This window comes from Varanus komodoensis, unplaced genomic scaffold (assembly GCF_004798865.1).
Source record: "Varanus komodoensis strain SLA01 unplaced genomic scaffold, ASM479886v1 scaffold18_1, whole genome shotgun sequence".
Taxonomy (NCBI): Eukaryota; Metazoa; Chordata; class Lepidosauria; order Squamata; family Varanidae; genus Varanus; species Varanus komodoensis.
In genome coordinates, this window is record NW_025335548.1 from 196,349 (window position 1) to 209,728 (window position 13,380).

A 13,380-nucleotide genomic window follows, 5' to 3' on the forward strand; every position below is an offset into this window, starting at 1 on the left:
AGAGAGAGAGAGAGAGAGAGAGAGAGAGAGAGAGAGAGAGAGAGAGAAGTGGCCTTGAGTATTTGGCCATAGCAGAAGCAGCATTATGAAAATGAGTAATCTAAATTCATTGCCCATCTCCTTTACAGCCTCTAAAACCAGCAGTTCTTTTTATCTCTTTTTCAGTGTACCCAAATGTTTAGTCATTTTCTCAGACCACTGTGGCAGAAGAGTTTACACTATATTTAATTTTATTAGCTGCAGAAAAGCTTCCAAAACATCCTGAAGTAGATTTGAAGATACCACGAGCTGAAATGTCTCAGGCACGTAGTGCTTTCTTTCCCTGTGCTTTTCTGGGACCTCATGGAAGAGACTTAATATTTAAGAACAGAAAATATTGATTCTAAGATTCTCCACTGAAAGCTGAAATAATGTGCTTTCATTAATGCCTGAACAAACACAAGAACTATAAGCACTGAATTAAGACTGCCCCACAAGGACCCATCTCAAATATTTGCTGAGAGCAGAATAAGCAGAGCTGTCACTTTTTCTTCTATTGCTGATTTGGTTTTAGTCAGCTCTAACCTTCATCTTGCGTCTAATACACTGGAATATATAGTCGCCGAACGCGCTTTATAGAAACATCATCATATGTTAAAGACACGACTATCATATTTTATAAGTTACACTGGGGAGCACTGTAGGTTCTATCACTTTTGAGAACAAATAGCAATGGAACAAAAAGAAAAAAAAAGATGTTCCTCAAAAAGGCAGTGTTCTGCTAATTTTATGGTTGCTCTCAAATCAGATTTGGATTTTGGGTTAGTAAAGGAAATAAATTTCAGATATGCCCCATTGAGGGCAAATTCAGGGCAAATTTTGGATTAAAAATTGTTCAGTGAGAACTCTGGAAAAAGTGCACTGGGTTTTTCTCATTGTAACAGATGCTGGTAAAAATGCTGAAGAATTGCAGAGGTTCATCTAGTGCACCTTTCCTCACCCTTGTACTCTCTGGATGTTCTGGACGACTTCCAGAATTCCTGGGCACTTTGCCATGTGATTCCTGGGAATTGAAGTCAAAAACACCTGGAGGAACCAGATTGGAGAAGACTGGCTGAAGGGGACATCTTGATTATTCAACAGGTAAAACTGAGCAACAAAGCCATAGTAAGAGTCAAATTAAGGGAAACTTTTTGAAGGGGAAATCCATATTCTTTTTTCCAAAACTGAGAACAATCCATCAGTGACAGACTTGGCCAGGTCTGTACCAATGCAGACGGTTACCCAGGTCTTGCAGAAAAAATATACTTGTACTGTTCCTTCTTACACCTCCCAAATGCAAACTGCTAGCATAAGCAAGCTGGCTATGGATCATGCGGTGGCCAAAGGCTGGCCACTGAGACGCTGGAGATGTGTAAGTTAGCAAGAGAGCAAGCAGGAGCCTGCTGGGAGCAGGCCGTGGCTTGTTTAATCCAGTAGCAATGCTACAATTCCCACTTCCCTGCCTCCCAACCCCCAGCAGGATCCATGGAACCTCAATTCAGCTCTGCGGTGGGACTCAGACACACATCAAAAGCGCTGCATGTACTTTCTGCTCTGAATTCTCCTGCTGACCGAGTCCAGGGCAGCCCAACTTTTTGCACCTTGAGGGTTGCATGAGGACTATGAATTACATTTCCATATCATAAATTAAAGTGTTTGAAATATTTGATTTAATATATGCAATTAATATATTTAGTTAACCATTAAATGAGGACGAATTCATTTTAAGATGGTTTTAGGACTAGTTGAATGAAATAATGTTTTGTGAGCCTGTGATCTCTGCAGGGATCACAGCCCAGGCACAATGGCCGCTCCTCTGGGGTGGCCCATCCCTTTCTTCCCTGTTTCTCCTGCCATGTGACTCCCCCCCCTTCCTTCTTGGAATTGGCACGCTGAGCCTCTTGTACTTGAGCCGACAAGCTGTCCCCAGCATGGCTGCCTGCTCCTGCTGATGAGTGCAGAGGTGCTCCTGCAGGGCTCACAGCCTCAGGAAGAGAACAGGCTGGGCTGACAGCCCCCCGAGGGCTCACCGCAATCATGTCTGTGCCATTGCTTGGATCTGGACTGAGCAGCAAGAGGGCCACAGAACCAGGCTTTGGGGGCTGCGTGTTGGACCACCCCAACCTAGTCCCTCATGAAATCATTCTGGATGCAGGCTTCGGTCAAAAATTCAACTGGCTGATTATCTTTTTGTGAAATAGTTCATACATATGGATATTGCTTTTTCTTGTGCTATTTATCTTTCTCATGTGGCTATTTAAGGAACACAAAGTTTCTTTTGATTCAGCAAAACTCATGCATGCATATTCACTAATCAGCCTAGTTCATAAACAGCCTGTCACTGACTAGGGTCACATGAGCTGATAAGCCGGGGTGGCTTGTGGTGTTGTCCGAACCCAGCCGGACTGGTTAACCACATGGTAACTTACCCTGGCTTATCAGTCACTGTGACTCATGTATTTTGTGAATCCCGTGTGCCTTACTTTTCCCCCAGATTTGCCTGCTGGGCAAATCTGACAAAAGCCCTGGGTTCTGGGTAGCTTGGTAAGCAGGGAAACAAGTCACCCTTGCTGCCAGGCTTGCACCATAGCATTAATTAAGCAAATCCCACGGCCACGAGACCAGCATGCACAGCAGCAGAAATAAGACTCTGTGGCTTATTTCCCCCTCCATCATCATGCAAACCTGGTCAGTGTTTTTCTGAGGAGCTCCCTCTTAGCCTCTTTGTTTATGCAAATAGCCTTGGAAGTGCTGTTTTGCCTGATCTATCCATCACATATTACTGTCAATGCAGCAGAAGCTGAGCTGCATGTTATTTATTTAACTCATTTGCATCTTGTCCTTCCTCCAAGTAGTTTAGGGCACTATACACAGGGTTCTTTTTTTGACCTCAATCATCTTGTGAAGTAAGTAACGTAATCACTCAAACCACTGAAGCAAACGTCACAGCTGAGAGGGTGACGTTTCCCGAATCCAGATTTCCGAATCCAGATTTCCCACATCCAAAGCCAGCTTTTGTCTCCATCATTTTAGACCTAGAATCCAGAGTCAATTCTACATAAAGTTGAGCAATTAAATTATTCCTGCACCTGGCTCCTTCTAGAAGTGTCAAGATGACATGGCAAAAGAGAATGCAGTCCTTCCCAACATTCATATATTTTCCCAAATATCCTACACATCTAGTTCATAGCCTGACCAGCTTTAGCAACATACTAAGCAACTGAAAAGTGAACTTGGGAGAAAATTATGTACAGCCTGCAGCGTTCCATTACAGAGGGCCCTGGAGCGATCAACATGGCCGTGCACCAAGGAAGATGGAGCTGTTTTCCAGGCTCTGAACTACTTGCCAAGGACATGCTACCGCTTTAGCTTTAACAGTGCAAATGGCTAATATAAGGCTAAAGAAAATCAAAGGTGATAAAAAGCAAAAGGTCTGGAAAAATGCTTCTCTGCTTTGATCAGAGGGAAGCAGGCTGCCTCTTCTATTCTCCCTCCTACTCAAGGCTTTGGAAAAAATCTGGCCCTAGAAGATTATTTTAACGTGGGTGGCTATGCACGGAAAGTGAAAGAACATTACATGAACCATATCCATGAAGGAGGCAAGCCACCCACATGCCAGAAGAGAGAGGAGGAGCCATGCCATGCACTGTTGAAAAGGTACAGATCATTATATATTATTTACTCTGAAAAAGGACAGAAAACTCTCATGCTATGAATTAATCTAACTAATGTTTACCAGGAAAAATCTCTGTATGCCATGCCTCATGCCATGCCTCTCCTCTCCACACATCCTAGAATGTGTTGTTTTTAGAGTCTCACCCATAAATCCAACCAGCAGCTGGACTCAGAATGACCATTCTAAAATTTTAACTTCCTGTCTGTTGTATGCACAGCTTTTATGTGGCCAATGGATCCCTCTCAATATTTATGAAGTTTTCAAACAATTTGATTTACTCAACACTAACTTCATAAATACTGACGGAGATCTATTGACCCTATAAAAGCACAGAAGAAGCAACTTAATTTTACTAAACATTTTAAACAAAACAGTTTGCTCGCTCGCTCACTCATCATGCACACTTATAGCTCAACTGGCAGTGTCCTGTGTGCCACTGTGCCCCTCTCATCCCATTTTGCTCCCCACTAGTGCAAGAGGAACTAGCACTTCCAGCAGCAAACTGGACAGATTGGGACAGATCAGCAGCCTTCCCTTCCGTGAACACGGCTACCTGCACTGTTCCAGAAATGTTCTGTTTCAGCTCTTTCAAGACCCTTGAAGAACTGCTAGCTTTCTGCTGCTCTAACAGTGATGCCAAGTTTACCTGAATGCCTGCAAACAAACTATTGGGAATTCTCTAAAAGGAGGTCTGGAATGATTCCAGCCTAACTGGAATGATTGTCTTTCACCTAGAGGTGCTGATCCCCAATCCCACATTTGTCTGGGAACCCTCAATGAAGGCAGTCAGAGGGGTACCTTATTCAATGGCTTTATATGACATTTGCGTGAGCTCCAAGGATCAGCCATGTCAAACGCTCCCCCTCACAGGAAGCCCGGCTCTAACTGGAAGGTTCTGGGCTGCGTCTTCCTGGCCTTGCTGGTGACTCTAAAATTACTTCTCAGAAGAAGTGCTTGAGTCACCATTCCTGCACAAGCAGCCTGCTGCATAAAATCCACTTAACAAGGGATACGTGCTTGTTCAGGTTATGGCTATGAAAGCCACCCTCCCTAGACTACAACATTTTGCGTAGCTCTGCTCCTCGCATATATGCCAACATGAAGCCAATGGGATGAAACCGGGGGGGGGGGGGGCGCAGCTCAGCAGGGAGGCATAAGCTCTGCATGCAGAAAGCTCCGAGGCCAATAGTGAGCACGTGAAGGTAGAATGGAAAGACACCTGCCTGAAACTCTGGAGAGCACCTAGCAGTTAAGTGTCCTCAGTACTGGGCTAGACAGACCCATTTCTAAGCAGCTTCTTGTGGTCCTATGAAGCCACTTCTCTGCAAGCTGTATGTGGGGTGCACACAGCGCCCCCTTGTGGAGACATCAATTTGTGCAAAGGTCACCACTGCGTGAGCCCCTCTCACAGTGTTTTCCTGCCTGCTTCACCCTTAACCTGAAAATGAGATGAAATACGAACACGGGGTTTCCTACCATGAGGCAGAGTGAAGCAGGCTCCTCAGGAAGTTGGTTCTAGGTGTTGCCGGGACAATTCAGTCCACGCCAGTCAGTTCATGCGTGGCTGCACAGAGCAGTGCCTGTGCCCAGCAGGATGTGCAGGTTCTTTGGCCGTGTTGCCCGTCTCCAATGTGGCACACTCCAGATGTTGGATTGCGCAGCAATCATCACCCCCAGCCAGCCTGGAAACTGGAACTGTGGGAGCTGCAGTCCAACGCATCTGGAAGGCTCCAGGTTGGAGAAGGCTGGCATGCAGAATGAACTTTGCTACCCCAAAACTTTGCCCTTGTCAGGGGGTAACAGGTTGACTATGGATGGAACCTGAATGGCCTCTACCTGTTCACCCCATTTTCTTTCTTCCAGGCAGGTGGTCTCTCCTCCCTCCCACAGATTTTTACGCAAACCAACATTTGTCTGGAGGTTTTTCACTTTTGCAATTAAACCCCCGCACCTATCTATTTAAGGGCTTTTTTCTACACATAAAATGTTGCTTAAAATCTACTTGATGGGAAAGGAAGATAGGGCATTGACTTTGTGACTGACATAAGTACTGACAATCTGCTTCCTGTTAGGGCCTGGTACCGAAAAAGAAGAGCAGGTTGTGAGTCACACAAGGTGTGCCAGCTAACACCGCGAGAATCCAAAGACCACAGTCCAGATCACTTCTGCGCTGGCTTTCTTCTGAAAGGATGCATGTTGTTGGGGTGCAGTGATACATTGTATACTAAGGGAAAGGACACCGTTTGGAATTTCCACCTGAAACCCAAGGGAACAGATCTTCCCGGCGGATGCAAAGAGTTACACAGCCTGGAGATCAATGGCAGAGTGCAGGCTCTGCAAACCAAAAGGCACAGGTTCAGCCGCCAGCCTCTCCGGATAGGGACAGTTTCGGTAGGGCTGGGATGGCCAGACTAGTGGCACCATATCAGGCAGCCTTCTGTTCCTGCAGGCAGGTCCAGCCATGTCAGAGGAGGAAGGCAATCTGTTAACATGTCCCTTGTGTGTTGTGGTAAGTAATGTGTGTTTTCCGAAAAATTCTGAACTGGAAGGTTTTCCAATGCAAATTAACTTAACTTGCCTCGAAGTTTTCAGTTTATACTGGAAAACATTCTAATGTCCTAAAGGAAGGGAAGGCAACTTCTAGTCCAGCAGTTGTTTTTGTCTAAAATTCACCTATCATTGCTCACCATACACTAAGCTGGTGAAAGTTAATGGGAACTCTAGGCCAAAACATCTTGAATACCACAACTTGCCACTCTTGTTCTAGAGAGGTCTAATTAAGCATGTATATTTTACTTGTATTTCCTAAAATAGAAAGCTTTTAAAAACATTCCTCATGTTAAGTTTACAAAGATTTTTTAAAAAGTTCCCCATGTTCCCTATTTTGTCCCAAAACACCACAAATATTTGACCTGATATCTCTGAGGAAAAAAATAAAGCTCACTGAATGTGATTTAAATGTTATTTTAATTGGAATGTTAGACATTTTATTGGGATGTTTGTAAATATTTAAAAACAATAGCATGTACTTCCCTTACAGTGTTTAGATTTAAGGGATAAAAAACACATGTGCTGAAAACGGTTGGTATATTAACTACTTTTAGCAATCCAAATAAATGGGCCTGATTTGCTGGCAACCGCTCATCTATTTCAACAATTCTCTTCAAACCTATTCAGGTTGTTCGGGCATCTTTCATTTCACTGTCACTATTTATTAGTTTTGCTCTGAGGTGTTACATATATATTTCAAGGACATGTGTGTATGCACGAGATTATCTCCTGAAAAAATATTGATTACAATTTGGAAGCTGCAAAGCTTGCTTAATATTGTATTTGCAATCAGCATGCATTCTTTTCTACATATGAAATGAAAACTTTCCCACAGAAAAATAAAGAAATAGAAAAATGAAAGGGCCACTTCCTACAGCCAGACAAATCAATGTTTGTGTCAGTGTCAATGCAACAGAGCAACATTTTGGTTGTATTTTTTTAAAAAAATATAGCAGCACATTTCTCAGTAATTAACTGCTTTTAACCCAAAAGAAGAAAGTTGCTCTCTTCTCACATCCATAAAAAATAATGTAGGTTTGTCAAACACCCCATATTGCAAAATACAATTTGATGGAGGGAATTAACTTCAATAATGAATGCCATGCATGGTATGTAGACATATAGAGAAGTATAGCGTGGTATTCCCAAAAAATATTCAGGTACCTATACCTACATGGAAGTGTGATTCAATGCTTTCTCATTTGTTTCCCTCCAGAATATATACTTATGGCACAGAGACACTTGAGTAGTCACGTAACAGTATACACATGAGATATGTGAATTTATGTATTTTAGAAGATGAGTATACTGCTTTTCATTTCCTGGGGTAACATCCCCAAACAGAGCAGAAAATGAAGTCATAACAAAATATAATAAATCCAACCGATAAGCAGCAATACCACAGAAATAAAGCAATATTCCACTAAAAATGTCTCATTAATTGCATATGGCATATCATGTATGCTGTGCACATATGGATTGCTCCTTAATTCCCATGGTGCTGATGTCTGATACGGACAGGCAACCCGCCTGCTCAAGAAGGAGCCTGAACTGGAAGCTTGCAATTTTGCTTTATATTTGTATGTTTATACTCTTATACATACTTTGCATGCTTTATCGTGCTTGACTGCTTGGACTACATAGTATTGGATAGCTTGGTTTTATTTTTCAAAATTCAGAATCTTATTTCTTCTCTCTTTCTCTCTCAGATTTTAGTAACTAGGGAAGACTGTAGCTTTAAGAATCTCAAATTCATTTTTTTGCTGCACCTATTGTGGGCTTATGATGGTTTTGCTATTGCTTTAGCCTCCATTTGATTACTTTTATTATGTGAAAAGGCAGACTGCCAAGTCACCAATGTTTTGGCCAATTCTCACAAGAGACTGTTCCAGTTTCTTCTCAGAACAGTGCGAGTCTTTCCATTATCTATAACTGGAATCACTTATAGCTCATTTTATTATGAAATGAGAAACCAACTCAAGCTGACTGCAACAATTAAAACAAACATCCTAAATTATTGTTACCTGCACATTTCACTCCCTGAGCAATGAGGCCCCACATAAAGTTGGCACAGTATTCACACCAGTGTGGACCCCTGAACGTGTGAACCTGAAAAAGAGAAAAAAATGTACAAAGCTCAATTTCTCTCTGTCTCCAAAATCAGCTTTAAAAGTATTGATTAGCCTTGCTTCCATATTGTGCCTATCGCAAAGGAAAAGATGCCAGAAACAACCTTAAACAGATTGCAGTTGGAAAAACAGCTGAAAAGATATTATTTTGACCTAGAGAGCAGCTCTGAACAAGTTGCTCAAAGGGTTTTGCTCTGTGTGAAGAGAGTGGTGGGTCACGGAGCACAGCGCTCTTAGCTTGGTGGATACCTGCGAGTGATGCCAACCAGGTACAAGTTTCAGAAACGGGATACTGCTAAGCTGTGATGCTTGGACCATGTACTATCCATAGAGACCAACGTGCCCATTTTGTACTTTTGTGGAGCTATAAAGTTTGCGCAAGACTCTGTCTGCCAGCCCTTGGTATTTGGGCAGCTGGGCCTGCATTTCTAACAGAAGGGATGAGTCCATCCCGCACAGCAGTTTCAAAAATATCGCTCACGCTGACACTGCAGAGCTTGATGGGGATCATCCTATCACCGGAGGGGGCTTCCTTGGACCAGAAATAGGCAACGCTTCTTCCTAGTTTTTGCTGAACATGAATTGGCTTGCCCTAATTCAGTCTGATTTGAGCTAAAGGGAGCTCCCTCACACCAGAATGTATTGAAAGCCACTGAGAGAGCCAGTGGAGCTCTGTCTGTCTACTCCTGGCATCCTTCTCCAGGCAAAGGTTGGCCATGACGATGTCCAAGGTGGAATCGGTCCCTCAGCAGAGCCTGAAACAAGCCTGAATGTCAAATGCATTGCTAGCACTGAGCACAAATGAGTACTTAACTATTAATTTATAGTCTTCAGTATACACAAGCAGCACAACAGCCAGCCATTTTCCTCTATTTAATGCTATAAACAGTGCATATGGCATTTGTGTTTCAAGCACCCATTTATTTTTTAATTTTCTTCAGCTCTTTCCTAACACCTATTGCTCAGCAAGGAGTGCAAGAGCCCATGTTAACAACAGATTAAATGTATAAATGTAATATGAGCACTGCAAAGAAAATGTAAGGTTTCTCTGCAGACAGAGTTGATGGCAATGAATTAGGGCCTATATCAGGAAAACAAATCAATTTCAGCATAACAACCACTATCAGGACCTAAACTGGGAACATGCAGTCTGCAGTTTGTGTTTCAAGATCACTGATAAATGAAAGGTGATTATTAGAAACATAGAAACAGTGCGAGTCAGAAGGGTCCTCCCAGGCCATCTAGTCTGACCTCCGGCACCAGCCAGCTCTGCTCACAACAAGCCCACCTTGTGCATGTCCAGCAAAAGCATCTGTGGTCCGCGACCCTGGCGTTATTAGCAAGGTTGAACCCGCGACCTTGGCGTTATTAGCACCATGCTCTAACCAACTGAGCTAACCGGCCATGTGTTATTCTTCAGAAGTACATTTTTATAAAGGTAGTTTAGGCTGGATCCAGACTTGGAAATAAGTCCATAGCATCCCACTGATTTCAGTGGGTCTATTCTAGCATGACTGAGTCTGAATCCAACACCTTATGTGCAGGACAGCAGTGAGTAAAGACAAACAGAACCTACCTATGCAAAAAGGAATTTGAGGCTAAGGGTGAAAGGGATTTTAAAAATCCCTTTAAATCTCTTGTTACAACCACAATGAGCTAATGCTGACTTTGCTTTGATAGGCTTCCTGCTGTACCACAACATTCTTAGCACAGAAAATCATAACTTTTGCTAACCATTGTGTAGTCTGTGAGTCTGCATACTCAAAGCCGAGTCTGAGTTTCTGCTATCTCTAGCTGAATAGTGAACCAGAACCAACAAGCAAGGAATGCTTGTATTCCAAAAATGGCAAAGGATCTTGGGATGCCTGAAAGACAAACAACTGCCAAAGCTTGGCTATCCTACTGATTTCAGTGGGGAAGAATTAAGCATTGATTGTTGACCTCAGCAGGACTATGAACGCGGCAAGTCTGGTTATTTGAACCAACCCTGGATTGTAGCATGAACGTTTACAACATGCAGATGCCAGTTAGCGTGTGGTAACTAGCAGTTTTATCTTCTGGGCTGGAGTGGTAAATTTCAACGTGCGACTGCTCATCGTAACAGTCCTGACAGATCTGTTCCCAAGCAGAAGTCCAAAAATATAAGCAGTATGTTCAACTTGTCTGTCTGTCTGTATACCCCTATGACCTGTTTTGCACATCACAACAAGCCACAGTAGGTTAATTTATCTGTGCAACTTGCCATCGCATGCTAGCTAATATTTTTAAAATGCAAATCATTAACAAACTGCCCAGAACCCATGGATAGTTTTAGGCCTGTCTAGCAGGAGAAGGTCTTTTGAAAAGCGAATGGGTTTTAATTACCTACTCAAGAGCATGCCACCCCAAAATACCTTGCCTTACAACAGAAATGGTTCACAATACATTGTTGGGTGATTTGAGGGTTATTTGAGGGTTGTATCATTTTCATATAAGCCATCTTGCTGGGGTCACACAGAATGATCACACATGTTGCCTATCACCTGCTGCTAAAATAATCGAGCAGGCCACTGGCATGTCCTGCAGCACAGCATGATTTAAATTTATAAGCTTACAGTGGGTTGAGGTGACTGTGTGAACCATGTCACTGGAATGCAGTTTAAACTGGCCTGGCCTGGCCTGACTACAGCATGGTCTATCTTACTAGTCCCATTGAGATCAATTCAGGTTACAGAACACCTGTAGAAATGGCTCATGGTGCAAAGAACGCGTGTTGTATGCCTGTTCAAACTCCAGCATCTATAGTTAATGTAGGGGTGGACATTCCCCCTGGTGAGAAAATTTGTATCAGGAGCTGCCTGCCAATGGTGAGTCAAAAAGAGCAAGAGTCACTGCTTTGCACATGTACGTGCTCTTCCCGCTCCATCCTGCCTTACTGCACTGAAGCAGCCTCAAGTGAAGCACAGGAAAAATATTTTATTTAAACTGAATAAAAACACGACATTATTAGGTTTTCACAGTAAAGTCAAAAAGGATTAGGAAAAAAATTGAACCTGTTAAGAATTATAAGATTCTGTTAAGAATCATATCAACCATGATGAACCTGTTAAGAATTTCTTCATAGCTTAATCTTGTTGATTAAACAGGCAGATTAAAATAAATGCTAATTCATTTTTTCATAGGTACTTATAAACCCTTAACTGGCAAAGCCTTTTTTTAGAACGATATAGATGTTGCAAGAGAGGAAAGAAGGAAATAGAACACTGTCATCCTCCAGCCACACTGTACATCAATGCAGAGTACAGCCCTTGTATCTATAAGGCTGAAAATAGTTAATCAAAATACTCCAGCTGCAGCAAAGTGTTCTGGCAGGCTTGCCAGCATTTGGACTTGAGGACCTGTCTGTCAAGAGACAAACCCGACCTTCCACCTTCCCTATCTTTCTCCCAACATGTTCCAGTTGGCCAGTTTGCACAAGATGACAATCCATCATGGGTCAATTTACCCTTAAGGGTACAGGCCATCAATATGAGGATGCAAGACCTGGATGGGGCTTGCTGTGTCCTTCAAACCCAGGAGTTGGTTTTGAGAGTTAAATGACTCTCCCAGCATCCTCAAACAGCCTATGGGTTATGTGTGGTGTATGTAGCCCTAAAAGAACCCACACTTCCCATGCCTGGACATCATGACAAGCCTCGGTGGGCCCCATCCATGGCTTGCATATTCATAAAGTTGGATGGTATGCATCATGGCACCCTGAGGGTTAAATAACCCAGAGAGAGCTGTCATGTCATCCAAACCAGTTCACCACCTCCGATTTCCCAGCCTTGAGAAGTTCGGGGTGCAGCCATTAGGGCCTTTTGAGTGATCACATGCATCTGGTGGAATGCTCTGTCCCTCAACATTTGTCAGGCCCCAGGACTGTACTTCCGGAAGCATGAGAAAACTTGGCTCTTTAAGGGCCACTGGGTTCAAAATTTAATAGCCCCAAGGTGTGTTTCCTTGTTAACCACTGTTTTTATAAAGTTATTGTCAGTGGTTGGCTTATTTGCTGCCCCAAGTTTCCCTTCATAAGTGGACAGAATGCAAGCTTTTCAAATAAATGAATCCCAGGCTTGACGGACAGAAAGAATATAACCTCAGGTTGGTGGGGCTTGTTGGTTGGTGAGAAGGCCTGAGGGAAAGAAAACTGGGTGGTTTGATCCAAGCCTCTCATGGTCAATCCCCCCCACCCCCAGCCCCTTATATATCTCCAATCATTTAAAATGACTATAAGAATGGTGTAGCTAGAAATTGCAAAAAGGGTTGTTCTTTCAAACTTGTGTGCTTGTCTTTTATGTTAACTCTTGGTTTTCCTCTGTAAACCTTGTTCTTTTGACCTATGAATGAAGTAAGACCCATTTGGAGAACTGAGTGAACCCACTGGCGTGCCTCCTGAATGGAAATGGAGTCTCTTTAGATCTCTTCCATTAAGTACCCTCAGTCCTGCTTACTGTATTCAGACTTATGCGTGTTCCCACCCTAGCCATGTGGACATGGCAAAATAAGGAGTGATAGCAGTAACCCCACCTGTGAAAAATTGGTGATGTCTGACTGAGTCCCACAACATGAGGGCCACCTCAACACTCACCTGAGCTACAGGATCCAAGAAAGGAAACTGGAGAACTGTCATCTCCCAGTTGCTCAGCCACTGCCACTGTTCCCCATGATCTCCACAACTTAAACAAACCATGGTGGCTTCTTTAAACCATGATGCTTGCTCAGCATCATTTCCTTTGCCCGCCTAGTGCAAGTATCACGTTGCACAAACCTACAACACAGGGCTTGAGAGAAAAACAACCCTCAAATAGGCAATGGCCTGTCATTTAAATTGCAATGATTGTGAAAACGGGGCCACTGCCTCTCCATTCCAGGATAATCTGAAGAAATGACATAGAGTACACGGAGCAGGAACTGCCAGAATCAGGAGGTAGGAATGGCTTTTAAGAATCAGAGCAGGACTTCATTTCTGTATCTCCTACTAGT

General features: G+C 43.1%; 1 protein-coding gene across 6 annotated transcripts in view; it reads right to left on the minus strand.

Annotated features, from left to right (window-relative positions):
* Positions 1-13,380, minus strand: part of CHN1 (chimerin 1) — a 119,031-nt gene that overhangs the window by 12,606 nt on the left and 93,045 nt on the right. For all 6 annotated transcript variants that reach the window (XM_044427073.1, XM_044427075.1, XM_044427074.1 and 3 more), the window contains one exon: positions 8,272-8,356. In XM_044427073.1, the coding sequence (XP_044283008.1) occupies positions 8,272-8,356 (85 nt within the window). The remainder of the gene's footprint in view (positions 1-8,271; positions 8,357-13,380) is intronic.